Source organism: Grammomys surdaster, unplaced genomic scaffold, assembly GCF_004785775.1.
Source record: "Grammomys surdaster isolate TR1022 unplaced genomic scaffold, NIH_TR_1.0 125941, whole genome shotgun sequence".
In the NCBI taxonomy this organism is placed as follows: Eukaryota; Metazoa; Chordata; class Mammalia; order Rodentia; family Muridae; genus Grammomys; species Grammomys surdaster.
Window position 1 is genome coordinate 740,646 of NW_021620763.1, and position 26,929 is coordinate 767,574.

General features: G+C 41.2%; 3 protein-coding genes across 7 annotated transcripts in view; all 3 read right to left on the minus strand.

The window, feature by feature from the left end:
• Nucleotides 1–4,617, minus strand: part of Ampd1 (adenosine monophosphate deaminase 1) — a 25,603-nt gene extending 20,986 nt beyond the window's left edge. Inside the window, exons 1-2 of one of the 2 annotated variants that reach the window (XM_028753001.1) lie at nt 4,456–4,549; nt 3,104–3,115 (exon numbers count right to left, since the gene is read on the minus strand). In XM_028753001.1, coding sequence (XP_028608834.1) covers nt 3,104–3,115; nt 4,456–4,477 — 34 coding nt within the window. In that variant the 5' untranslated portion in view covers nt 4,478–4,549. Of the gene's footprint in view, nt 1–3,103; nt 3,116–4,455 lie in introns of both variants that reach the window. The other variant, XM_028753002.1, reaches the window with a different exon arrangement.
• Nucleotides 4,618–9,568: 4,951 nt separating this feature from the next.
• Nras (NRAS proto-oncogene, GTPase) lies at nt 9,569–20,223 on the minus strand. The gene is made up of 7 exons (XM_028753006.1): nt 20,116–20,223; nt 19,514–19,641; nt 18,144–18,322; nt 14,642–14,801; nt 13,924–14,047; nt 13,140–13,181; nt 9,569–13,061 (listed from the first exon to the last, which is right to left on the minus strand). The coding sequence occupies exons 2-5, from the start codon at nt 19,622–19,624 to the stop codon at nt 13,928–13,930; spliced, it is 570 nt and encodes a 189-aa protein (XP_028608839.1). The 5' UTR covers nt 19,625–19,641; nt 20,116–20,223; the 3' UTR covers nt 9,569–13,061; nt 13,140–13,181; nt 13,924–13,927.
• Nucleotides 20,224–20,374: 151 nt separating this feature from the next.
• Csde1 (cold shock domain containing E1) overlaps nt 20,375–26,929 on the minus strand; it is a 36,160-nt gene continuing 29,605 nt past the window's right edge. For all 4 annotated transcript variants that reach the window (XM_028752976.1, XM_028752975.1, XM_028752978.1 and 1 more), the window contains 5 exons: nt 25,995–26,114; nt 23,678–23,856; nt 23,015–23,178; nt 22,082–22,214; nt 20,375–21,663 (listed from right to left, as the gene is read on the minus strand). In XM_028752976.1, the coding sequence (XP_028608809.1) occupies nt 21,616–21,663; nt 22,082–22,214; nt 23,015–23,178; nt 23,678–23,856; nt 25,995–26,114 (644 nt within the window). In that variant the 3' untranslated portion in view covers nt 20,375–21,615. The remainder of the gene's footprint in view (nt 21,664–22,081; nt 22,215–23,014; nt 23,179–23,677; nt 23,857–25,994; nt 26,115–26,929) is intronic.

A 26,929-nucleotide genomic window follows, 5' to 3' on the forward strand; every position in this document is an offset into this window, starting at 1 on the left:
CTCTCTCTCTCTCTCTCTCTCTCTCTCTCTCTCTCTCTCTCTCTCTCCCTCTCTCTCTCTCTCTCTCCGTGTGCATGTGAGAGAGAAAAAAAAACAGAGGCACAGAGACAGAGACACAGAGAGATAGAGAGAAACAGAGAGGGAGAGGAGAGGAGGGAGGGAGAGAAAGACAAACTGGCAAACTGGCAGACAGAGACAGAGCACACCTTGGGTATCAGCTTTCTTCTACCATATAGGTGGATTCCAGGGACTGGACTCAGCCCATGTTATCCATTCTTTTGTTTGTTTGCTTTGTTTTACTTTCTTTTTTCAAGACATGGTTTCTCTGTGTAGCCCTTGCTGTCCCAGAATTCACTCTGTAGACCAGGCTGGTCTTGAACTCAGAGATCCACCTGCCTCTGCCTCCCAAGTGCTGGGATTAAAGGCATGCGCCACGACCACCCAGCCAAAGTGTTCCCATTCTTGAAATGAAGAAACAAGGGTGAACTCCACTAGCTTGACAATGAATAATCCCCAAACTTTCAGGATATAAGACCCAGTTTTATCATACGGGGTAGTGATGGCCAAAAGGTGTCTGTTTTTCTGTTGAGTTCCACTGTCTTCTCTACATGCCCAGCTTACTAGCCATCTCCCACCTCACTCCTGCAATACTCCTTAGAGCCTCTGGTACTTCCAGAAAGCATCTGATCAGTACTGAGAACAGGAAAGAGCTAGCTACTGGAGCAACACGGACACAGAAACTTGCCATGGAGATGACAGAGCAAACCACCAGTGAGAACGACCTCTGTGCCAGGGTCTATGCAGGCCTCCAAGAGGTGGGTATTTTCAGTCAGATGTAGTGGGTAACGAGTTCAAGTCCTGAGCTTATCAACTCCCTCACCCTGCTCCGTGTATGTTTCCTCGAGTGTTAAGTGGGAGTGCTGTCACCACCCCAACCTCATTCTCCAGGCTGTTGTGACATGATGTGTGTGGAAACCCTTCAAGAAAAACCAAAGCATCAGATTAAACTCAATGAGGTAATTTGTCAGTGCTGGGCAAGCTCTCAGTTGGTTTAGCTTTGGCATTAAGGATGACATGTAGTTATGTAGTTATGACGGTATGGGATGAAGCATCCATTAGAAATGATAGCAAGTGACTCGTGATGTCACAAACACTGTCAGAGGAGCTCGTTTAAAATCCTGGCTGGTGATGGCAGAATTAACAGGGAAGATGGTGTTACCCGAACCTTGAACCCTCGTTTGTCTTGTCATACTCCAGCACATCCAGAAACTGAGAAGCCAGAAGTGCACTTGGAAGCTGTTAGTCGTTCATTGGCAAGCACAGCAGGCCACAGCAAAGCAAATGGAACACTAAGTAGATGTAAGTGAAGGCTGAGGCCTCCCCAGCCCACCACTAGCTGATCCCTAGAAATAGCACCTTTCCTCCCGGAGCATCACAGGCACCTCAGAGATGAGCGGCAGGGGAGTTAGATGCTTCATGAGCCATGAAGGGCAAATGGAGATAGGTCAGTTGGTTACGATGATGAGAATGAGGGTGTCAATGGTTTGTCATGCTGTGCCTGTGGCAGTGCTGTTGAGGACCTTAGGGAGGGACCGTATGGAGTTGATGCCAGAGATTCGATCCCATCTGGTGACATGCTGGCTCTTCCAGAACAACCATTTGTTACCTGGAACTGTTTATATCCATTTGGCTTGTACATTTTTTAAAAGTATAGCTTTTACTAAGGTTGCATTTCTCTAAACCACTATCGACGGCTGAGCATTATATTCTCAAGTAGCTTACTTGCTGACACAGAATGATATGGTTGATATTTGGTTCCACAGGATTAGACAGCTGTTTTGACTCTATGCAAGCACAGCTGAAATCCGATCGCTCATTCGAGAGCTCTGCCTTTCCCACTACTTCAGGGTGTGGTGGTGACGGTGGTGACTTCAGGCAGGAAAAAGTGAAGCTGGTATTTAAAAGCAGATAAGATGTGATGACAACCCAAACTCAGGAAGGAGAAATAATCTCTTCAGGCATGTGTAGGTAATTCCTGATCCCTTCTTAGCAAGGTGTTTGAGATCATGGGAAAGCTGAGGGGCGGTGTCTCAGGGGCAGGACATCTATCTCAGGACAAATAGAAAAGAAAAAGGTAAAATGGCAAAATAGGCCACTGGATTAAGGTAAGAAAGGGTGCTCATAGCATCAGGTAGGCTTGGGCAAACCACAGTCACCAGGAGCCTCATGGCTCATCATCGTAAAAGGAGGAGGTTAATAACAAGTCAACCTCGGAATGCTGCTGTGGAGATCAAATATGAAATATTTAAAGTCTGCAGTGTGCTCCCCATAACACTTGGGATTACTAATGCAGGGAGTACACAGCTCTTGAGGAAAAGGTCACCATGCTTGCTTCCACGCCCCACAGGTCCAGAAAGCCAGGTTTATTTCCCAGCAGTTTATTCGTGTGTAGGGTAGGCCAACTTACAGGCTCCCACCTTCCACATCTCATCTTACAGAGGAACTTGGAAACAGAACCACATCAGTCAGCAAAAGAACATTAAAACTGGAGAGCAGGCAGAACACAGAACTAAAGCTAATTTTATCTAAAATCATGTTCTATCTGGTCAACAATTTCTTTTTTTGCACTAGAGTTGAAGATCATGTAAGGCAAGATTTAGTACACCCCTGTTGACAAATCTGTATGTTTTATTTCAAAATAGCAAACAACTGACTTGGGAGGTGGCCTTTATTTGCCTGTGCATTTCATGGTTGTACTTTAAGACAGATCCTCACTATGCGGGCCAGGCTCGCCTTGCTCCATGGAGCCTGCTCCATGCTCCTGCCTCAGCCTTCCCAGTGCTGAGATTACAAGCCTTCACCAGTATGCCTGGGCTCATGTTTCCTTTATAGGGAAAAATAGTGGATGTTTTGTTTTTAGTTTTTGTGTTTTGGAAATCCAGGAGAGCGGTGAAGGTTGTTTGCTATCTACAGTTACTAGTGATCATTACTGACTTATAGTGGTTCTGTTTATAAACACTGCTGAGAGATAAGCCCCTTTGTAAATTAACACTTCTTTCACAGATACTTGCAATTGGCAGGAAAAATAGTCCAAAATACTCACGTTTTCCTTGACCTGTGTGAAGTGAAACAAATGAGACACAACATATGAAAAACTCTGGGCATCTGTTGTCACCATGAATCCAGGCTCTGGGAAGCAGTGTGTGGGCTGCCACAGAGAGGGGTGGTACCAAGTACTGTTCTAGCTTATCTAGTCTGCTATGCACTGTCCAAGGACATCATGGAAATAAGCTCACTATAGCTTTCATTCCTGTCCTTTCTAGCATATATCTTTAAGCACACATTAATATTCTTTAAAAAGTACTTTTTTGCAGGGCCATGGTGCTGGGTGTTGAACCTGGAGCCTTGTGTGTGCTAATATCAAGTTCATACTCCACTACTGAGCCACTAAAGGTACTTTTTGTAGGATGAAAATTTAAAAGAAAACAAAGGATTAATCTGTTGAAGAGGGCTAGGAACTCTCAAACAATGCTGCGACTGGGCAAACAAAACCAACTTATTTGGTAGCACCGAATAAGTGGGTAGCACCCACTGAACCATCATTTCTGAGACCCAATCACACGGAAATACTCTTTATGCACAGAGAAAGTTTTAGATGCATATAAGGTCAGGAGGACACTTATGCATGTAAAATATGGCTTTAAAAGAAACCCAGGAGATAATTAAGAAAACTCGACTATCATCCAGCCATTTCAAATGGTTTTAGGAAGCATTTGGAATAAATACATAATAGTCATCACATTATGTTAAGCTAAAGCTTATCCTGCACAAAGGCTGCACCATTACAAGTGTAACACAAATGCAACTGTATCCTTAAAAGCATCTTTACTCTCCCATAAACCAAGGACTGAGAAGCTGAACTCGGAAATGTTGAGTGGATTCCTGAACAATACTATGTGACTTTTTAAGTTACTATTCTCTAGTTTTCCTAAGTGTTTATTACTTTAACTTTTGGTGTAATTGTTCTTTTTATTTCACATGTCTGGCATTTTATAGTGAAACATACATACAATTGATTTCTTTCTTTCTTTTTTTTTTTTTTAAAGAATCCTCTGAGTGCAAGTGTGGACTGTTAAGCACTGGAACAGCCTGGGCTAACATATCTCTCATGGTCATGATCTTTAGGTCAGGGCTGACAACCCTTCTCTGGGCCATGAAATCAGTTTTCTAAGGGATTCAAAGATATAGTTTGAGAAAAGAACCCTCCTCCCACTACTAGAAAGAAAGCAAACACTTGAAAATGCATTGCCTTTCTCTGATGTGTACATCTGAAGCTATTATGAATCCTAAATAAAGGGTTGCTAAAGCTGACATGGTAGTTATGCTACCATGAAAAAAATGGTTGCATATGAAAAAAAAATCCCTGAGTTCTCCAAATCCTTTCTGCACACCTACCTGTAAGTTTGAACAGAGGCATTGTGGCTGGGATCCTTGATTCTAGGATAGCACAGCAGAGGAAGGAGAGACTGTGGGGATGGCAGACTGACTCTCTGAACTACCAGGACACTTATTTTATTATTTTGTTTTGCCCCCTGTAATCTGACCCTTCCCTGCTAAAAGGGGAGATGAGCTTCAGACCTATTTATAGCTTTAGGCAATGACAGTGAACAACAGGTGAAGCCTCCAGTCTTTATCTCGGGATTTTAGAAAAGGTAGTGATAGTAGCCAGAAATCGATTTTCAACACTCACCACACAACATGCTAGCTCATCAAGTGTGCCTTTTTCTTACTCCATGTGATCCTGTGTTTATTTTCCACCCCACATACAGCACAGTGTCATGGGCTTCTGAAAAGGAGTGTCTTAACACTAGGAGGGCTTTCTGTAGTTGGTGAATGTTCTGGCAATATTCATCAATCAAGTCCTCAGAGTATACTCTTACCCATATATACGCTCACACACTTACACACCCACACTTACTCACACTTATATGTCACACACACTTATACACCCATACTCATATACTCACATACTTTGTCACACAACCTTACACACCCACACTCACACACCCACATACTGTCACAAACACCATATTCACACTCCCATGCACACCCACACACAACTCTTTTTTACACACTTACACTCACACACACCACATACACTCAACACACACATACACGATTTTACTATTTGTGTGGCTTCATTGTTTGAAAGCTGTGACTGGCCTGGGCAGTAGCATATAGCAAGCAAGAAAGATAAAGCTCCTATTTAAATTCTGACAGACAATATCCAATAAAACACTTTTAAAAATTAGGCATGATGGAGAACGCCTGCACTCAGGAAGTAGAAGCAGGAAGATTATGAATTCGTGGTTACCTTCAGCTATGTTGCAAGTTAAGACTATCCTGGGGTACATGAAACCCGGGCTCAATATCAAACACAATTTCTAAAATAATATTAGTTTGTAATGAATGCTATGAAGAAAAAAAATCATGCTGCTTTCTAATGGTGAAAGATGATTTGGGCTAATTCGGTAACATAGGTCAGGAAGCTCTCTCCTTGTGCTTAACGAAAAATGGGGGCTAGAGTTGGCTCTGAGGTTCAGAGCACTTATTGCTCTTGCAAAATTCCTAGGTTTCTAGCACCCATATGACAGCTCACACTGTCTGTAACTTCAGCCCCAGGGAATTGTATGATCTCTTCTGGCCTCTAAGGCTAATCACACACATGTAGAGCACATACACACATACGGGTGGAACAAAAATCTTGAAATTAGCTTTTATTTATTTATTTGTGCTATATGGAAATCAGAGTACAACTTTCAGGAGTCAGTTCTTTCTACAATGTGAGTTACAGGGATGGAACTCTGGGTGGCAGGCTTCCAGCAGGCACCTTTCCTGCTCAGCCATGCCACCACTGGCTCCTAGAATTGTTACTAGTATGGAAATCATGCACATTTCCATGACTGCATTCATGAATGCCATAATACAGTCTCAGAAGATACCTGCTCCTCTCTCCAAAACAGCTGGGGCTGGAGAGATGGCTCAGCGGTTGAGAGTGCTTGCAGAGGACCTGCATTTGGTTCCCAGCACCCACATCAGATAACTCACAACTCACTGCAACTCTAGCTCCAGATCTGACTCTCTGTGCCTCTGTAGTCTTTGGGTACACACTCAACAGGAATGTGTATCTCTCTGTCTCTCAAACCCAGAGCATCAATGCCTCTGTACAAGTGTTCCACCCCTGAACTGTAGCCCCAGCATCTTTCACTTGCTTTTCTCTGTCTCATCTCTCTCTGTGTCTGTCTGTCTCTCTCTCTCCCTGTCTCTGTCTCTTTCCTTTTTTTTCCAGACAGGGTTTCTAATTGTAGCCCTGTCCTGGAACTCATTCTGTAAATCAGGGTGGTCTTAAACTCAGAGATCTGCCTGCTTCTGCTTCCTGAGTGCTAAGATTAAAGGCATGAACCACCAGACCAGGCTGGCCTCGAACTCAGAAATCTGCCTGCCTCTGCCTCCCAAGTGCTAGGATCAAAGGCGTGCGCCACCACTGCCCGGTGAAAACAGCTTTTAATACACAAATTTAAGGAGAGAGAGAGAGAGATCCTTTCTGAGAGAGAGAGAGAGAGAGAGAGAGAGAGAGAGAGAGAGAGAGAGAGAGAGAGAGAGAGAGAGAGAGAGAAGAAGGAAGAAGAAGAAGAGGAGGAGGAGGAGGAGGAGGAGGAGGAGGAGGAGAAGAGAAGAGAGAGAGAAGAGACAGAGGCAGAGGCAGAGAGAAACAAAACTAGCGTGTTCCAGTGGCTTGAGCCTGTAATCCAAACTACTCAAGAACTGAGGCAGGACAGTCCTAACTCAAGGCCTGCCTGGGCTTTAGAACTAGTCCCAGGGACTTCTGGTAACTTAGTGAGATGCTCAGATAAGATTAGACACCCAAGTGATATACTGGAGCCAGTGCCTAGAACAGATAAAAAGGAAGGGAGCCCGAGTAGATGGGAGGACCTTCAGATGGAAGGACTGAGTAGGTTGGAAAAGCTCCTGATAACGTTTCAATCAGGCCAGTGAGTAATTCCCCAGAAAAGATTTACTGTTGCAAGAGGCCCACAGACAGCAGACTTGGCTCCCCTTTGGCACCCACTCTGTTTAGCACTGATTGTGGGGTACAGGTAAAGAACAGTTTCGGGGATGCAGATAAAAAGATGAAGCAGCTAGCAGCTGTCATCTGTCTTCCTCAGACCGGCTTAGGAACAGGCTGGGGAGATGGTTCAGTACTGGTTGCTATTCCAGGGGACCAGAGCTTGGTTTCCAGCACCCACACTGAGTGGCTCACAACACCTGTAATAACAACTCTCAGGGATCCTTATTACCTTTTTCTGGCTTCTCTGGGCACTGACATACAAGTGGTATTCACTCACACACACTCACTTAAGGGGCTGGAGAGATGGCTCAGTGTTTAAAAGTACTAGCTGCTCTTCCAGTGGACCCCAGCACTGTTCCAGCAGGGCCTAAGTCTTGTTCTCAGAGAGGAACACAGGTTACTAATATCAGTTCTCATGCCACGCTAGGGTTTCATTTTTGAACTTTAAACTTAAATGTCAACCTTCTCAAATTTTACAGACAAAATAAGCATAAATTTACAAGATCTTTTGACTTATCAAAGATGTCTTTAAATTCTATCTCCTATGGATTTTTTAAAAATCCATCCCTATCAGGTATGCTTGGTCTCAGCTGAGCAAATTTTTATATATCCCAAAATGCTTAAAATAATGTGCAGGGCTTTTCTGACTTAAATATCAAAGTCTATACATCTCAAGCTCCTACAGAAAATGCTAATATCACCAAGTTTGTCACATCCATTAACAGCCATTCTGGAAGAACCCTTTTCCTAAACAGGGCAAGACCCCAAACTTATCTGTAAAGTTCTAACAAACAGCTGCCAGTTTCCAACCACAACTGCCCAGGTAGTCATATAGCTGCCTCTGTCTTTGGAAGCTGCTGGTATCACTTTGACCCCCAAATGTTCCTACACAAAGTGTTGACAACTGGAATCTGTACTTGTTAAAGCAAAGACGTGATCCCACCATCTGTGCTGAGAGGTAACCAGTTCCTACTTCCAAATGGATTAAAATGATAGCACGTGGAATAATCCAAGCAAGGGTGAAGGCCACCTTCAGCTCAATTTAACACTAAAAAGTGCACTTGTTGATATATTTTGGTATATTCTTCAATTCAGTTTTCATCTGGTGGACATGTTGTTGCCTGGTTACTTTAAAAGCATTGCAAAGCCTTCTTAGGCAGTTTTGCAAAATGATCACTCAAGGCATCTTGGCCCCTTTTCATGAATTTATGGGTATCAAGTAACTCATGAAACCACATTGGGGTTTTGACGACCTTAAGTATTGCTTGTCATGAGAGGTGAACATACACAAGAGCTACGGAGCTGAACCCTAGCAACCTAGCTTCTTCAGGGAGGCGTCTTTTCAGCCTAAAATATCTGTATCCTGAGTGGTACTTAGCATTTTGTCACTTAAATTTGGTTTTCTCCTCTTGCCTTTACTTCTCCAGTGCTAGGACTGTAAACGTGTGCCATCTCACCTGGCCCAACAGTCTTATTCATAAATGAGGATATGACAAATAGTTTTGAATAATCCCCCAAAGCAAACCTTGACTTACATATTGGTCTCCATTTATCCATGAAGGGTACATTCTGAGTCTCCCCCTGGATGCATACAATTGCAAGGAGCATACAAACCTTAATCTGTCTGTACACTGTTTCTTCCTGGACAGATGTATGACAAAATTCAATCTATAAAGGGGTCACAGTAAGAGCTTGACAGCTCCCATAATGAACACCGTAACATGACTACACCGCTCTCCCATGCTCAGCCTCTAGGTAAATTGTGCTACTGATACAGTCGATGTGCCAAGGGACCCCAGAACAGGTAATGAACAGCGTGGCTGTGTAGTTGGTACAAGGGAAGACTCATGCTCTGGCAGGGTGACACAGGACCCTGCCAAACTTCATCATGCTACTCAGAAAGCAATGCATCCTCCAACACAACTAGGCCTAAATAACAAAAACCACAGGAGAGCCTCAGAGAGGCAGAGGAGGCCACTTACTACATTGAGAGCAAACGAGGAGCTTGAGTCTCCCCAGCACTGTCAAGCAGAACATCAGTATCTGAAATATCGTTTCCTGTATTGGACCTTGGTAGGTTTGGTGGTTTGAATAGGAATGGCTCCCATAGACTCATGTGTTTGAATGCTTGGCCCACAGACGTGTGCCCCTGTTGAAGGAAGTGTATCACTGTGGGAACAGGCTTTGAGGTCTCCATTGCTCAAGCTAGGTCTAGTGTGGCACATAGTCTCCTCCTGCTGCTCTCAGATGAAGATGTAGAACTCTCAGCTCCATCTCCAGCACCATGTCTGCCTGCAAGCTGCCATGCTTCCCACCATGACCATAACTGATTGAACCTCTGAAACTCTAAGCCAGCCTCAATTAAATGTTTTCTTATAATAGTTGCTGCCATCATGGTGTCTCTTCACAGCAATAGAAACCTTAAGACAATGGGGGAAATACAGTTAAGCAAAGAACTTCCAGTTTTTTATTTTTTAAAAATTATTTAACAAGGAAAACAGTCAAATCAAGTCTTTAAAAATTAGAATGGATTAATTTACAATAAAACAGTCAACTTAAAATATCAGCCCCTTCATGAGGGCCACAGAGGCCAATAGTTAAAGAACCAGCAGGATTACACAGTTGACGTTCTGACCGATATTTGACAGCACGGAAATACAAAAGCCAAACAACTCCATCCACCTTCCCTTCTCTCCAGAGCTTAAACACTTGCCTAGAGCAATACTCAAGAGTTTTAAAAATCAGCTGTATTTTTAAAAATATCTACAGCTAATTTCATGAGAACACTCTTAAATCACAAATACCTTAAAATAATTTTGTGGCACATCAGACGGCTTAAAGAAATAGCAAAATAAAAACTAATGTTCAAGAATTATCATCTCTCTCTTTTAAATAGAAACCACCCAGGCAAAACGTTTTCCACTATTAACTCTGCTTCTCATAATTAGCAGAGCTAACGCCACCAGGTGGAATGCACTTCTGCTCCTTGGTCGTAGCTGCCAGCTTGAGAGTTTGACTAAATACAAAGGAAGATAAAACTAAGCTCACACATTCTCTAATGGGGAAAACAAACATTTTTGTCTTTAGAGAGTTTTTGTTTATCTTCATGTTCAAGTCATGACAAAGTTCACAGCAGTTTAAAGGCTGATTCTACAGGTGGCTGGCTAAAACAAACCTACCTCCACTATACACATGGCACTCCTATGGGACTAGTAAACGAAGTACTGAGATACCAACTCACACACTCTTAAGTCCTGGAACAAACAGCATTTAACAGGTTTACACAAATTCAGTATCAGAGCTCCTTAGAACACTTCATTTTCATACTCTCCAATGTGTGAACAAAGCTTCAACTAACTGCCTTAAAGGAACATGTTAATTTGTGACAGCAGGCCAGGCACTTAAATTCAGCAAGAGAGGCTTTGTGACTTTGAGGTAACCCAGATCTTCACTAATTACTCTCTCTAAAAACACATTGATACCACACCAACTAGACTTACTTGGCTTTTGTCACTGTTGTGCCAAAACCCACACCCCGTGGGATATATGCGAGGAAGGGCATCTGAAGGCTGAATTGGCTCCGTTTGTTTCTGTGTTTAGAACATACTGGAGACCAACTACATACATACATATATACATACATACATACATACATACATACATACACCACACACATGAAATATGGTCAAAAGGGCCAAGGGAAGTAACTTTCTCCTTAACTGGAGTTTAATAAACGTTTTAGGGATTCACCACCAGTCATACAGACACATTAAAACAGAACAAGACCAAGTGTTGGCTTTGGCAGCTTCAGGAAGATGACTGAGCCACACTGTAAAAGGCTTAGGAACGCAAACCCCAGTGAATGGCCCCAGCACTGAGCAGCATAGCTTGCTTCTTCCCTCTTCTGATTAGTTTCAAGGTGATGGGGAATTTGCTTAACAATGAGAACTTACTAGAAACTAGATGAGCCAGGTGTGTGTGGTAGAATGTGCCTGCAATCCCAGCACTTGGGGGATTAATCCAGGAAAAATGTTGTGAGTTTGAGGCCAGCCAGGACTACATACCAAGATCCTGTTATAAACAAAGGAATCCCAAGGATCTCAGATTTTTCGGTATTACAAGATCAGAAGAGAAAATGGCCATTTTGGAACTAGGTTTGCTTGTTTCAATCAAGGTATCCGATTTATGTTTTCATTAGAATTACTGAGCTGAGTTATAAAGCTTAAGTATCACATGACAAACAAAACCCACCAATGAATTATCAGGGCATTACCACAAATACCAAGCCTCTACATGACAACAATTAATGGCATTTTACATTCTTCTCTCAAGTAGCAAAGGATACCAATTTGCACAAACACATCAGCTTTTGTTAGTTGGCAGCCTAACTTACAGACATGTTTTAAATACTTTTAGAAAGCTGTATAGAACATTAATCTAACAGGGGGAGAGATGGAGGTATGAACTCTGGCTTCAGTTTCCATGTGGCTAAAAATAAGGGTCTGAAAATGTAAAGATATCTAGGCTTACCTCACAGCTCACCAGGTATTTCCAGTCCTGGTATAGAACCACACTAAATTTTATCCTTATAGTGCTAACAGCAGGCATCAGGCAAAAGTCTATAGGCAGGAATAATAGGCAGGGAACAAATATGGGTGAACTGTTTTCTCAGTGATGCTAACTGGCTTGTTCAAGTTTTGAAAGCATGATCTGGTCCATTAGCACCATGGTTTACTCAACTGAGATAATTATTCAAGCCCCTATAGGATGCTCTAGGCTGAGAGAAGAGGGATGCTGAGAAGGGAACTGAAGGCCACTCTCTCCACACACACACACACACACACACACACACACACACACACACACACACGCATTCCATGAAGAAACTATGCAGGAGAGATATAACCTGCCTGCTAATAATGGTATTTAAGGTTTGAAGAATCATTAATCACAGCTATAAAGTAATAACATGCCAATTTTTACAGTATCTGACTAACTATAAATGGAGGACTTCTTGGAATGAACCAATTTATTATAATGGAAGCTCATTGATTATTAGATTATCAGTAAGCTAGAAGAAATGACAAATATTTATAGGTGGTAACCTACCCCCCCCCAAAAAAAAAAGATTAGCTAGAATTAAATGAAATTACTCATAATTGTTTCAGTTCCATCTTTCTCCTGGGAGAATCCCAAACAGGGAAACTATCTTCATGTACATATACAAAGCATCTGCCATCAGGTAGATATACCTTTCCCTCAAATGTAGATGGATCATAGTCACTTTCCTACACAATGGTTCTTGAGACATCTATTCCAATCACAGACTGTAGCGGAAGCCTACAGAGCACTTTTAGGAAAAAGGCACTTTGTTGTGAATGTTGGATTTAATTGCATGCAGTTGAGAGTATTCATGTTTGCATTTATGAACACAGAGCAGATGCCAGTTTATAGAATATAGCTAATCACATTACAAATCAATCAATCAGCAAATTAATTATATTCTTGGGAAGAGAGTAATTTATGACATTTCCCCCCAAACTAACAAGGGCAAGTTCAACAGTTGGGGGCATGGGGGAAATCGCCAGCAGTTATTACCTTAGAGCTTAAGAAACTGTTGTCAACAGAATTGCATGTCTATAGTTTGGTTCTCTGCATCAATGTAAACTGCTTTTCAGAGGACAAAGCCAGCTGGCAGGTGTATTTGTTTCTAGGGGAAACCCAGGGCAGAGAACTACTACTGGGGAGAAACAGATCCATTTCTCTGGTTGGACAGCCGAGTGAGGAGGTAGTTATTCTGAAGAGGTCTCAGGTTAGATGGCTGTGCTCAGTAACTGAGTCAGAGAAGCAGGAAGCAGGAGCTTCTCTGAGATGCAGAAAGCAGCAGGAACACGTCTCCTCCAGGGATGTCAGAACCAGGGCATCAGTGCAGCTGAAACAGAGACAGGAGGTAAGAGAAACAAGGGCCAAGAAACTCAGTGTCAATTTAGACATTTCAAACTTGTCTTACCTTAAAAGTGGCTCTTTTCTGATGACAGAACTTTCAAAGGATCTAGAACAAAAGAACACAGTGTCATTTAACTTCTCTACTGCCAGTTCTTAGTATGGTGTCTTCAATGTGTCCACTCCACAATCACGGCACATACAGGTCTCAAATTCCTATACTAAAAATAGGAAGCTGTCAGTAGAATAAATGCTGAAAGAATTAATTAGATCTTAGCACTCCCTGAAAGGGTGCCATAAGGGAAATTATTTTATTTTTTTAAAGATTTATTTATTTTATGTATGCAAGCACACTGTCACGCTCTTCAAACTCACCAGAAGAGGGCATTGGATCTCATTACAGATGGTTGTGAGCCACCATGTGCAATTGAACTCAGGACCTCTGGAAGAGCAGTCAGTGCTCTTAACCACTGAGCCATCTCTCCAGGCCCAAAGTACTTTATTTTGAATATTTGCTTGTGTGTCTGTGTGTCTGTGTGTCTGTGTGTGTGTGACATGTAGGTGCCTGTGGAGGTCGTAAGAGTAACAAGAGGAACAGTGGACCCCTTGGAGCTGGAGTCAGAGTTGGCTACATTCACCTAACGGATGCTGGCATATGAATCACATCCTCTAGAAGAGCAGTAAGTATTCCTAGCTGCTGAGCTATGTCCCAACTCCCAGAAAAGTGATTTTCTAGTTGCAAATATATAAAAACTCTCATTTAAGTTGCAAAAGTCAATAGTGCTCACACTATTCTGAACTGCCTAATGCTAAGTAGCAGCTACAGTTACAATGCAAGAGCACACACTCACCTTACTACATCACCACACAGGGCAGCCCCATACAACCTTGAGTGGCATCGTCACTGCTGTTGAGCTTTTTCATTCGGTACTGGCGAATCTCCCTTACGAGTGTGTAAAAGGCATCCTCCACACCCTAGTTAAAGAAAAAGGGTAAAGGAAAAAAATCAAAACAAACGACGGACACAGCCCAAGTTGTAATCTCTCATTTCCACCTCTCTGTGTGAATTTGATACTAATCAACAGCTGATAAACTGGGGTGACTTAGGAAGAAGACACTAAATCCAGCATCCCTAGGGGATCACACCGACAGGCTGATAAATGGCATGTGTTTTACAAAACAAACAACAACACAAAGATAGTCCAGCAAAGAGAAAAGGGCAAGGTGGGTGCACAGTACAGAACTACTACCTATGAGGATTCCCTTCAGTAAAGTTAATTCCCCAACAGTGGCAAGTGCTGATGGAAAAAAGGATTCGTGCTTACAAGTATGTTTAATCTTGGAAGAGTTGAGCCTGATAAGGCAGAGATAGAAATCCCACAGTACAGTAGTGTTCTTTTTTGGGAGGTGGGAGAGGAGAGGAAAAGATTAACAAGAAACAAAGACCAACCATACAGAAACTACTATCCAAAATCCATGATAAATAACACAGACTACATCTCTACCACACTTACCAATCAAGCATCTGATCTAAACAAACACTCACACTTGCTCAAATCTCTAGCATACCTGTCGGGTCTTGGCTGAGGTTTCAATGAATGGAATTCCGTAACTCTTGGCCAGCTCATGGGCCTGCTTTGTGTCAACTGTCCTTGTTGGCAAGTCACACTTGTTCCCTACCAGCACCATGGGTACATCATCAGAGTCTTTCACTCGCTTAATTTGCTCCCTAGAACAAAGAACAGGTAGCTGATCATAAGCAAAGCAAGATTTCTGGAGGAGTAAACTGGTAGGGAAGTGGTAAACTTACAAAGTCCTGTTAGCTACTATTACTCACCTTAAACACTCTGAACACTCCTAAAACTATAGACCTGTAAGTCAAGAGTATCAGTTTAACTTGGTGTAGAAGCCATACGAGGCTGTGTATACCAGTTAACTTCCTAGAAACAGCTGTCTCTAATATACTGACTACACATGTCCTTGTCAGGCTCCTAGATTTTCCAAGGAGCTTGGTCTGGGTTTAACTGGAAACTATAAACAGTACTTTAGATTAAGTTTAAAAGTTCAGAAAGTAGAGCTTATGGATTCTAAATGACTTAACAATTTTTTAACTCATATCTTATTTGTGTGTGTACATGTCACATGGTAGGCATGTGGAGATTAGAGGAAAACCTTGGGTGAAAGTTAGTTTTCTCCTTCTACTATATGGGTCTTGGGGAATCAAACTCAGGTTGTCAGGCCTGGCAGCAAGCACCTTTACCCACTGAACCATCTTGCTGGCCCCTAGATAACTTTTTAAAGCTCCCTTTGCAACAGCAATATTTAATGGAAGATAATTAACTTACTTTCTAAGATGGGTGGTGCTCTAATACTTTCCTCAAACAAAATTATAGCTGGAAGCTCATGATACGGAACATTAAGAAAAGTCTAGAATTGCTCTTAATAAATGTTTATACATGCAGGGATGTGCATAGATCCAGGCCTATCAAAGACAGCTCTTTAATAAAAACAAAGGGTCTCTCTATGTATAAGTGGCTGTCCTTGAAGTCAGAGATCTGCCTCTTGAGTGCTGGGATTAAAGGTGCATGCCACCATCCGTGGCAAAGATAGTTTTCTTTTCAGTTCACACATAATAAATATAGCACCAAGTGTATCTAAAAGCTATTGCCTCAGGTTCTTGTGACAAAGAACTTTTTGTAATAATAAAAAATGGTACCTGGTAGTCCTTAGCCTACTACTGAGTACTTTGTTGCTTCTGTGGCCAAGGAACTAATTTTTCAGTTTTATGTAAATGTCAAATAACCACATCTGGTCATGGCTATAATATTACACAGTACTATTTTAGACTTGTATTTCAGTCACTTACCTCAACTGCATCCTACTAGCTAGCTACAGTACTTTGGTACAATATCAGAATTATTTGCGACCCTTCCCCCTTCTCTCCCCACCCTAAACAAACCCCCAAAACAAACAACAACAAAACCCAAAACCCAAAAATCCAGGATTTTACTGTATTTATATCTGTATCTATATCAATATCTAGACAAAGGTAGCCTTGACCTCTCAATCCTCTTCCTTCGGCTTCCCAGGTACCAGCATGCCCAGTGGTGGTTGCTTATGTCAAGGGAGACTGTAAACTAGCCTAAACACCCAGAGCATGCTGGTGTTGGGTCGCTACTGCTCCTTATTTTATTAAACCTTCTGTGAGGACCAGACTCAGTTTTTTCTGAGTATCAGTGTACTTCTGAGCAAGTGATTTATTTTCAGCACACACAAACTGACAAGACAGCTATCGCGTCTATAGTGTCCCTGATGAAGGTCACTGGGAGTTTCATGTTGCTATAGAATAAGCTCATTGATACCTTAGTTTCCTTTTCACCTATTTCTAAAAATTAACTTTTTTTTTTTTTTTGCTAGACACATACATGCCCTGGTGCAGATGTGGAGGTTTGGGCATGGTGGCAAGCCTTACCAACTAAGCCATATCACTGCCTACTCAACATCCTCACAGGATGCTTTAAAAAAGTGCTGGCTCAGAGAGAACATTTTCCTTTGAGAAACTGGTTTTCAGGTTTCATTACCTCACAAAGAACACCAACTAAGAAAATATAGGAAGGTAAGATAGGACTCGGGGTGTAGGCAAGACTTACAAAGTACATACCAAGGGTCAAACACTGTTCTGAATATATATTAATTTGTTTACTCTTGGCAACTTTATCAGGGAGGAACTCTTTTTTTAAGAAGATTTAATTTTATTTCTGAGTATGAGTGTTTTTACTACATGTATGTCTATGAACACATGTTCCTGGTGTTCGAGGAGGCCAGAGGAGGGTTCTGGATGCCCTAGAACTAGAGTTACAGATGGTCCAGGGCCCTATGTGGGTGCTGGCAATTGAACCTGGGTCACCTGAAAGAGCAGTCAGTGTTCTTAATCCCTGAGCCATCACTCCAGCCTTGAGGGAGGTATTCTTAAAATAAATTCAGAAACTGAGACACACAAATTTAGTATTTTGTCCTAAAGTTACTTAGCTAATTAATAACAGAGCCAAGTTTCAACTTTGGCAGTGCATAAAGACAGAATACTGCTCTAAGAGAAAGACCCAGTGTTTTGGGGTTTTTTTTTTTTGGGGGGGGTGGGGTAGGTGTCTACCTCTGCTACTAAGGAAAAATATGGATGGGCAGTAGTGGTGCATGCTTTTAATCCCAGAACTGGGGAGGCAGAGGCAGGTGGAGCTCTGTGAGTTCAAGGCCAACCTGGTCAAAGAGTGACTTCCAAGCCATACAGAGAAACCCTGTCTTTTTTGTTTTGTTTTTTTCAAGACAGGGTTTCTCTGTGTAGCCATGGCTGTCCTGGAACTCACTCCGTAGATCAGGCTGGCCTCAAACTCAGAAATCCACCTGCCTCTGCCTCCCAAGTGCTGGGATTAAAAGCGTGCGCCACCACTGCCCAGCTTCATTATGTATGTATGTACGTATGTATGTATTTTTTGGAGAGAAACCCTGTCTTTAAAACCAAACCAAACCAAACCAAAAAAAGAAAAGCATCACAACTCTGAAAATCCAACAAATCACCTCTGAACTCTATTACTCTGTAAAGTATATTAGCTGGGTATGTTGGCACATACCTATAAAGCTAGCACTTGGGAGGCTGAGGCAGGAGGATTGTCAGCCTGGGATACATAGCAATATCTGGTCTCAAAAATGTAAAATGAGTAAGAATATCCGACTAAAATCCTTAGGGCCCACATAGCTCTGACACTCTCTAGTTCTCTGAGAAAAGCCACCTTCATGTTCTTTGACTTGTCTATCATCCTTACTGTTATTCTGTAGCATGCTTTATTTCCACGAGTAGTACAGTAACAGAATACCACACACTCAGTGAAAACCAGATTCTTTCTTTTTTCTGTCCTCTGACTCCCATGGCACATATGTACTGTTGCACTTGTCCTGGCCTTCCTAAGTAAACAGTGTAACCAAAATGTTAAAAAGTTGCGTGTTTCCTAAGTCCACAAACTTTAGCATAGCTTTAGAGCACATACAAAGTTTTTGTTTCAGAAAATAACCCAAATACCTGTAGAGGTTAATATCTGCAAACGATTTGCTATTATTGATGGCAAATACACAGAGGAACCCTTCGCCTGTCCTCATGTATTGGTCTCTCATGGCACTGTACTCCTCTTGTCCAGCTGTGTCCAGTATGTCCAGTAGACAGGTCTCACCGTCAATCACCACTTGTTTTCGGTAAGAATCCTGGGAATATCAAAGGGTGAGGAGGTGGTGGTGGTGGTAGGGACAAGGACAGGCTCAATCTTATTTAGAACCAGAGAAATGTAATTACCCTGCACAAATGTAATTACCCTGCACCTATGTGACTTACCGTCAATCTGCTAATAGGTAGCATAAACAGCAAACACACACACACACACATACATAATAACACACATGCATGCACAAATGACATAAAATAAAGGCAGGTGGATTAATTTCTGAGTTCAAGGCCAGCTTGATCATAGCAAGTCTCAGGCCAGCCAGGGTAGCACAGTGAGACCATTTCAAAAACAAAACAAAACCCAAAACCAGCCTAACTATGAGATTAAGACAAGAATACCAAAAAACAAACAAAAACAAAAAACAAAACAACAACAACAACAAAAAACCCCAGAAACATCTGAAATGGATTTACAGCTATCATCTTACTTTTATTATACAATATTCCACATTTAGAAGACCTTATCTGTGGTACTGAAAATGTGCTTCTATTTTGTTCCATGAATATATTAAAATGTAACCTGTGTAGACATTTGAATTTGTCTAACATTCCTGTGTGGTAGAACAGGTTTGCACATGAAAAAAATTTATTTGATATTTTGTAAACACGGCCTCAATATGTAGTTCAGGCAAGCCTTGAAATTAGAACCTCCTCCCTCAGCTTCTTGGATGCTTACAAACTGGGCTTATACATACCTGAACCATTAATCCCAGGAAGGTGATAGAAATTTAACATCACATAGAAATATGAGACTTGTGAAGATTTAGGTGATTTTCCTCAATATTCCATAACTAAATTGCAGAGAAGGAATTCCTAGACACAAAGACTCAAAATCTCAACTTGTTTCTACCTCAACTCAATCTGGACTAGATCAAGAATGAAAACTGTAGGCTATCGAGTGCTCCAAGTTCTCTATCTTCATTGTATGATCACCTACAATCTTTTCCTTATGACCTACGTTTCTATTAAAGAGCTGTGACATAAAGACACGGAATGAAAACTGTTTACTTTTAAAAGGAAATCTTTAGTAAGCACGAACTTGTTTCTACAACTCTGTAAAATTTACTGTTTTTGGAATACCTTCTTGCTTTCTCTTCTCTTTACTTTCAAAGAGCAGTTATGGGTAAGAGCCTAAAGAGAGGATAAGGACCAGGCAGTGGATTGGGCCTCACCTCTATGGTGGGATCATATTCATCCACAAAGTGGTTCTGGATTAGCTGGATTGTCAAAGCACTTTTCCCAACACCACCTGCTCCAACCACCACCAGTTTGTACTCAGTCATTTCACACCAGCAAAAACCTGTAGGAAAGCAGCAATTACGATTAAACTGGCAATCTAAACTTACAGTACTTCAAGGGCTTCTGTGAGTTTACTAAACTCTTATGTTTCTAAGGCACCCGGTTCGACACACGTGGCCTTCCACTAAGTTTTGAAAATGATTCAGAAACATAACATTACTTGCAGGTGAGTGCGGGTCAGATTCTTGGATTAAAGACCCGCGTCTATTTTTCAATCGACTCGGCCCCGCCCTCAATTTACGGGAAAGGAACCCCCCCCTCCCTATTTCTGCAAACCTAAGCTCTGGGGTCCGCCTGGCACGACCACTTCCCGAAACTCCCCTTTCCGGTTCTGAAAATCACCCCACGGACAGCCAGAGCCAGTTTGAGTCCCCCACCCAGGCCTTTGTTTCCAGCTCGCGAGCCTCCGAGTTTCCCCGCCCAGCCGGGAGTCCACACGCTGAGAAGTCAGACGCCAGGCAAGTCGGAGCCTTACCTCAAATTCCGCAGACTCCTCCTCGGGAGGCTTTTGGACTTCAACCTGAGCTGTTGGAGACCCCGAAACCGCCATGAACAGCCCCCACCAGGGAGCGGCACTTCCGGCCCCACCCGTTACGTAATCACTAGGCGCCCAAGTCCCCGCCCCAGCCACGTGGGCCGACGACTTAAGAGTCTTATGGCAGGCCGCACCCAGAACCGCCCCTTCCCTCCCCTCCACTCCCCTCCCACGTTTCAATAATGAAAGCGCTAGGTGCTAGTGTCTCAAAAATCAGTAAAACTTTATTCGCTTCCATTCTTTCGCCATTAACATAAAACCGGAGAAAGCAAAAATGTTCTGTGTTTACAAAGATAAACGGCCTCTTTACCCAGAGTTCAAAACCTCAAATGACAACGGGGAAGATTTTGAAAGCGCCCTCCCCGACAACCCCTGAGCTGACCCTTGTCATCTTTAGCCAAAAAGCCTTCACTCCACTTGCCAGGGACCCTGTCTGGGGCCAATTCAAGAGGAAGGCCGAGAAATCAGGCCAATCCGTTCCCGTGATACAAAGTTGAACAGAAGCTACACCAAGGATCGAGTGCCTGTATTGAACAGGGCACTGGAACCAGGAGGCTACTTATTAAAAAAAACAGGATTCATTTCAGGCACAACTTTTTTATTATTTTTTTTTCATTTTGTTTTTAAATCAGTAAAAGAAACCGGGTCCTAGAAGCTGCAGTGATCTAAGCAGCAGCAATTTTGTGCATTCGTCTTTTGTTTAAATATGTTTAAATTATCACACTGCTGGCACACTTCATTTGCATGAAATTCTGCACCACACATACTAATTGTAGTAAAGTTATTTACCCCCTCCATCCCAGGAAGAAAAAAAAAACTACTCTGGAAGATAATTTTCACTGAAATGTAATCAAACTTCGTTAAGTGGATTGTGACAAGATTATAAATGATATGAAAATAACATTTTAACATTTGGCCATCAACTTAAGAAAATCGTTTGCTATATAAATTTTTGCAATTTTTAAAATATATTCTACCTTCATATGGTCCTCAGAATTAAAGCATAATGAACAGGGGAAAAAAAAGGAAAAGAATGCAGCTGAGTGTTAAGTCATGAAGGTAGAGTATATACTGACTAGAGTGCAGAATTTCATAGGGCCAACAAAGTAACAGTCTGTATAGTTCACTTACACAGGCCAAGTGGAATTTGCAATTACCAGTTGCGTTAAATGCACCAAATAAAGCTCCTAAATTGACACTATAAGGCGCCACCTTAAGTTTTCCAGGCTGCAACTGTGCATAATTTTAAAATGGTTTCTTAAATTTATTTATTTTTTTTCTTTAAACATAACACGAGGAAGGTGTTAAAACTGGTGTAATAGCTCAATAGAATAAGTATTCCAGATTTTGGGAGGGATGAAGAGGAAGATATTAAGAACCCTTCACCAGAATCCCCCCAACTTGACCATAGTGGATTAATGATGTGCTTTGTGGACGTGGTTAGTCAATGACGCCAGCTTGACGGATCTTTCTTTCTGCACCAAATCCCTGTGGAGAAATGTAACAGTTAATGATTTGAGTGTATTGACAATCACAACATACAATTCTAAAGCTATGAAGCATTATTTTATCATATCCACTACGAATTCCCTCCTAAGAGCAAGAAACTTACTGAATAGAATATACCAATATACACTTCTTGGTGTAAAAGCACACACCAGTTAGCCTACCACAGGCAAAGCCGAAGTATAGTGGGGAGTTTAAAACCACTCTAATTTACATACAAGACCATATCTCAAAAAGGAAAGAAAAAGTGCTACCTACAGAAACCATCTACTCTCTTAGGGTCTGAATTAAAGTGTTAGGGAGCCCAAACTAGTGATAAGCAACCCTTGCTTCACTAAGTTCTTTAAGTTGAAGTTAAGATTATTAGTTGACCTCTCTCACATCCCTAATGAAATCATACCATTGAGTTATCTGGTCCCCTTGGCTGACGAAGAACCATTAGACGTGGAGCACTGGCATCATCCAGGGTGATGTTCTTTAAGCGATTGACCAACCGATCAGGTCGAGGAGCTGCAACAGCTTTAGGGCCTTCACTGTAAGAGTGAAAGTGAAAAGAACCAACAATTGCTGGGAAGAACACACACAGTTGTAGCCTCCCTACCCAAATGACTCACTTTTTAATGAGGGGGACTCTTGCCTCATCTTAGCTAGCAAGACAAGACAGACAAGTTTATATATACTTTCCAGCTCAGAGTTTCAACTGCATAGGAGCTGTAAAGAATCATAGGCTTGTCAACAGAGAGACTAATTCCAGATATACAAAACAAGGTAACAGATGTTTACAAAAATCTTGAAAAAAGGCCAAATATGAAGAAATAGATCTAGATTCCTATCTTTTAAGGGAACAATGTTAAGATAAAAACCTAATTAAGTCAGAATGACTAAGGTATAAAAATTAGACATTTCAGTAGCACAAAGTCTAGAAGTGAATTGACAGAAAGAGCCAATAAGCTAAATTTCTGAAGAACAAGGATCATATAACTGATTAACATTTAAGGTACAGCACATACAACGCTAACACATCATGACAGTACCCAAGTTTCTCAGGTCAGGGTTATGAGACTCCAAGTCAGACAATAAATACTAGAGGTAGAAAAATAGATGTGGTGGCACATGGCAGCAAGCTCAAGGTAAGTCATGGATATAAAACTGAGACCTGTCTTAAACAAAGCAATGACTAGCAGAAAGACAAAATTACACAGAGATAGAAGTGCAAAAATACTTCCTAATAAACCCAACCAGAGGAGAGTGGAAAAGAAAACATAAAATACATGAATGAGGGGATGAACTGAGAGCAGTTATTACCAACCATAATAAACAAATATAAACTCACCAGACTCGCCAAACATTACAGGCACTGCATTTCCCAGTGCGCTGATTAAGGATCACTGAGAATTCTACCTCATCTCCTGCCTGTAGCTCAATGCCATCCTGAACTTCTTTCACATGGAAAAAGAGCTTTTTGCTATCTCCTACTTCATAGTTAATAAAGCCAAACTGGAAAAAGAAAACACACACACACAAACAAAATTTAGAATGGAGAAGAAAGGAAAAGCACTTCATTTTGAAAGATAATGCTAGCCCTAATTAGAAAGGACTTATAAAACATGGCATTACTAGTGGTGAGCTAAATTTATCAGGAAAAGTAACACCTCTGAAACAACTGCCATTCTATTCAAAGCACGACTAAGAGACAATCCCCACCAAGTGACAGTAATTATTAATAATCACACGTATTTTCTCCTTGCTAATGTTGTCACTTTATTCCCTATCTTTGTCCCAAAGCAATAAAGTCTAAAAAACTATGAGAACTATGAATCAGGCATGGAAGTTTAAATCTCAGGACTCAAGAGGGTGAGTTCCAGGTCAGCCAAAACAACAGAGAAACCATGTCAAATAAATAAACAAACAAATAAATAAATAAATATTGGCTGATGACTTTCCTTTGTCAGCTATTGGGATAGAATGCACATCCAGAGACACAGCACTTAATTACCTGGTCTTTCACACACTCCACAGTAGCCCTACGAAGGGGTGTGATGTTGTAGGCCATAGTTTGTGCATTTTGGCCAAGTACACACAACTGGAACTTGACACTCTCCCCTTTCTGTAGGCAATCCCCTTTGTTGGCCATCCCAACTATGCCAAAAGGATACACTTCACCTTTCATATCCCCTGTAAGCAAAATGATATAAAATCTAAATATACATACTAAAAATACATTTTGTTATCTTATTATTGTCTTTAAAAGTTTTGCCTTAAAGATTAACATGGAAACAAACAACAAAACCAAGACAAACCCTAGCACTAACTTCTAAAATGCATTATGAACCAACCAGCCAAAAAAAAGAAAAAGACAAAACAAAAACAAAAACCAACCCCTCCCCCCCAAAAAAAATCCCAAGTGACAATCTAGCAAGACAGAGGCAAACAGATGCAGATAAAAGGATTCTTTGTTATGATTCAGGCTCCTTAAGAGATCAGGGCTGTGCTGGGCAGTGGTGGCGCAGGCCTGTAATCCCAGCACTTGGGAGGCAGAGGCAGGCAGATTTCTGAGTTTGAGGCCAGCCTGGTCTACAGACTGAGTTCCAGGACAGCCAGGGCTACACAGAGAAACCCTGTCTCGAAAAATCAAAAGAGTTCAGGGCTATAAAACAGGCTCTCTTCAGATCTGCTCCACTCCCACTCTTCACTGTAAGAGTAAAAAGTGACCCAGAAGCCATTGCAAGAAGAGAGAGGTAGTGACTTGCTCACTGATTCAGCATTCAGACAAAGCCAATGAATTAACAAGCTTCAGAGATGGAAATGCTTATAGTAAACTACCTCCTAATCAGAGGTAACATTATTTATTTTTAAGCACCTAAAACTTTCAGGGCCGAAATGTCTGAAATAATTTCAGCAGACTAACTTGTTAAGAGGTATAGTTCCAAAAAAAATTAAAAAAAAATAAAAAATCCTTTAAAAAAGCCGGGCGGTGGTGGCATACACCTTTGATCCCAGCACTTGGGAGGCAGAGGCAGGTGGATTTCTGAGTTCGAGGCCAGCCTGGTCTACAGAGTAAGTTCCAGGACAGCCAGGGCTACACAGAGAAACCCTGTCTCGAAAAACAAAACAAAACAAAAAACAAACAAAAAACAAAAAAAAAACAAAGCAAAAAAAGGAGGTATAGTCATCATTTATTATACATTTCTATGATTCATAATTTTCATAGACTCCTCTGAGGCTAAAGATACTACTATCTTTTTAAAGATGAAGAAACTGAACTAATATAATTTGTCTAAGGTTATATAGACAGTAAGAGGTGTCCAGACCTACTGAGTTATAATTGTGTTCCCAAATAAAAAGATGTGCATGCAACCAAGCAGGAAAATGAGATGTGTGTCTAGTCCAACAATGCCTTTCCTTACTCTTGGCTAACCCTACAGCAGTGTTGAAGAAGAGTAAGTAGATGGGGCTGGTGGGCAGTGGCTTCTAAAAGGAATGTCACAAGTGCCATTTCAAAAACTGAAGGGCAACTGACGGTAGAAGCTTACACACCCTTACTTTTGTCAGGTGCTCTGCTTATGAGAGCATACATGGCTCATAATGTTAATTCCTGTCTGGAGGGCTAGGAACCAAGAGAGAACAGCAGTGGGCTCTTATGTAAAACAGAATTTCTAAGAACCTCATGTCATAAATCATCAAGGTTCTTTTCTTTCTACAAATAAGCTGTACTTTACACTCTTTCTGACTTACAGATGAGACAAGAATTTCTTTTTATAAAACAAGTTGTGTTATGTGAGTGGAATGTTTCAACTGTTCTACAATTAGTTAAACTGTATCTTAATTATCCAGCATTCTATTACAATTATCTGATGTATACTTATCAAATAAAGTTGCCTTTCTGGGCGGTGACTATTGGAAAAAAAAAAAGTACCAAAACTCTGATTGCTTGAAGATGGGGAGAATATTACAGAAGTAAATAAATGGAGAGGGCCAAGATCTGGAGGACCCCTAGGTGCTAAGAAGAGCAAGCACACTTCAGGAATGGAAGTATTCATAAAATTGGGTGGTTACTAACATAAATAAATGACCACTTGGATTTTGATTATCATTCAACATTAAACATTCAGCATACTAATCATTTGCTCAGTTTAATCCAGGGTGACTTCATTTTCAAGGAGTATAAAAATAAAGTCTAAGCACATGAAGAAAAGGAGTTCCTTTTCTTCTCAGCTTCCTAAGAAACATGAAAGGACATGCAATGAGCCCCATCATATATTAAAACCGTGTGAAGTACGAATAGCAGATTCCAGTGTAAGGGCTGTGCTTACCCTCCTCCACAATTTCAATCATTCCTTGGTACTCAATCTGTGTTGGATCAACACCTCTGAGAGGACGAATGACTTTACCAGAGTAGATGGTGGGATTAGCTTCCTCAGTAATGCCGTTCACTACAAGACAAATGCACACATAATTCTCACTCAGCAATTTCAAACTCTATCTCATAAGTCAAAGTAAAAAAAATATAAACCCAATGTTCACACAAGGTGAATGCTTTTGTTTAGACTTTCTGAGGATTTTAATTTTTATTTCTAATTATTTGTTTGTTATGTGTCTCTGCAATGACTGCAGTACCTAAGATACTATAAGAGGATATCAGATCTCCTGGAACTGGTTAATAGGGGACTGTGAGCTGCCTAAGGTACAGGCTAGGAATTTAGGTCCTTTAGAAGAACATTCATTCATTATTATGCAGCTTCTAACCAGTGAATAATCTCTCCACCCCATTTTTTCCCCTCTTTTCTCTTCTCTTTAACACACACACACACACACACACACACACACACACACACACACACACAAAATGGTTTGGAACTCAAGATCCTTCCCAGATTTCTTAGTTCTGAGAGTACAGGTGTGCACAACACTCAACTAGTTGGCTGCCTAATATTCTTAAAGCGAGACAGGGAATCAATTCTAAAGCCATTTCTATTTCTTGAATATAAAATAATTATCTGTATATAAACATACATAAAATTAAATATATTTCTTGACCATAAATGTTTCTAAAATGCCATTAAAGGTGCTTGAGTTTGGTAAATAACTCAATTTGTTTGGCATAACAAATACTCATATTTAAACACATCTTCTGAGCCTGGCATGGAGGCATACACTTAATCGTAGCACTCAGGACAGAGGCAGGTATCTTTAATTTCCAGACAGCCAGGGAGAACAGAAAAAACTTGTCCCAACAACAAATAAAAGT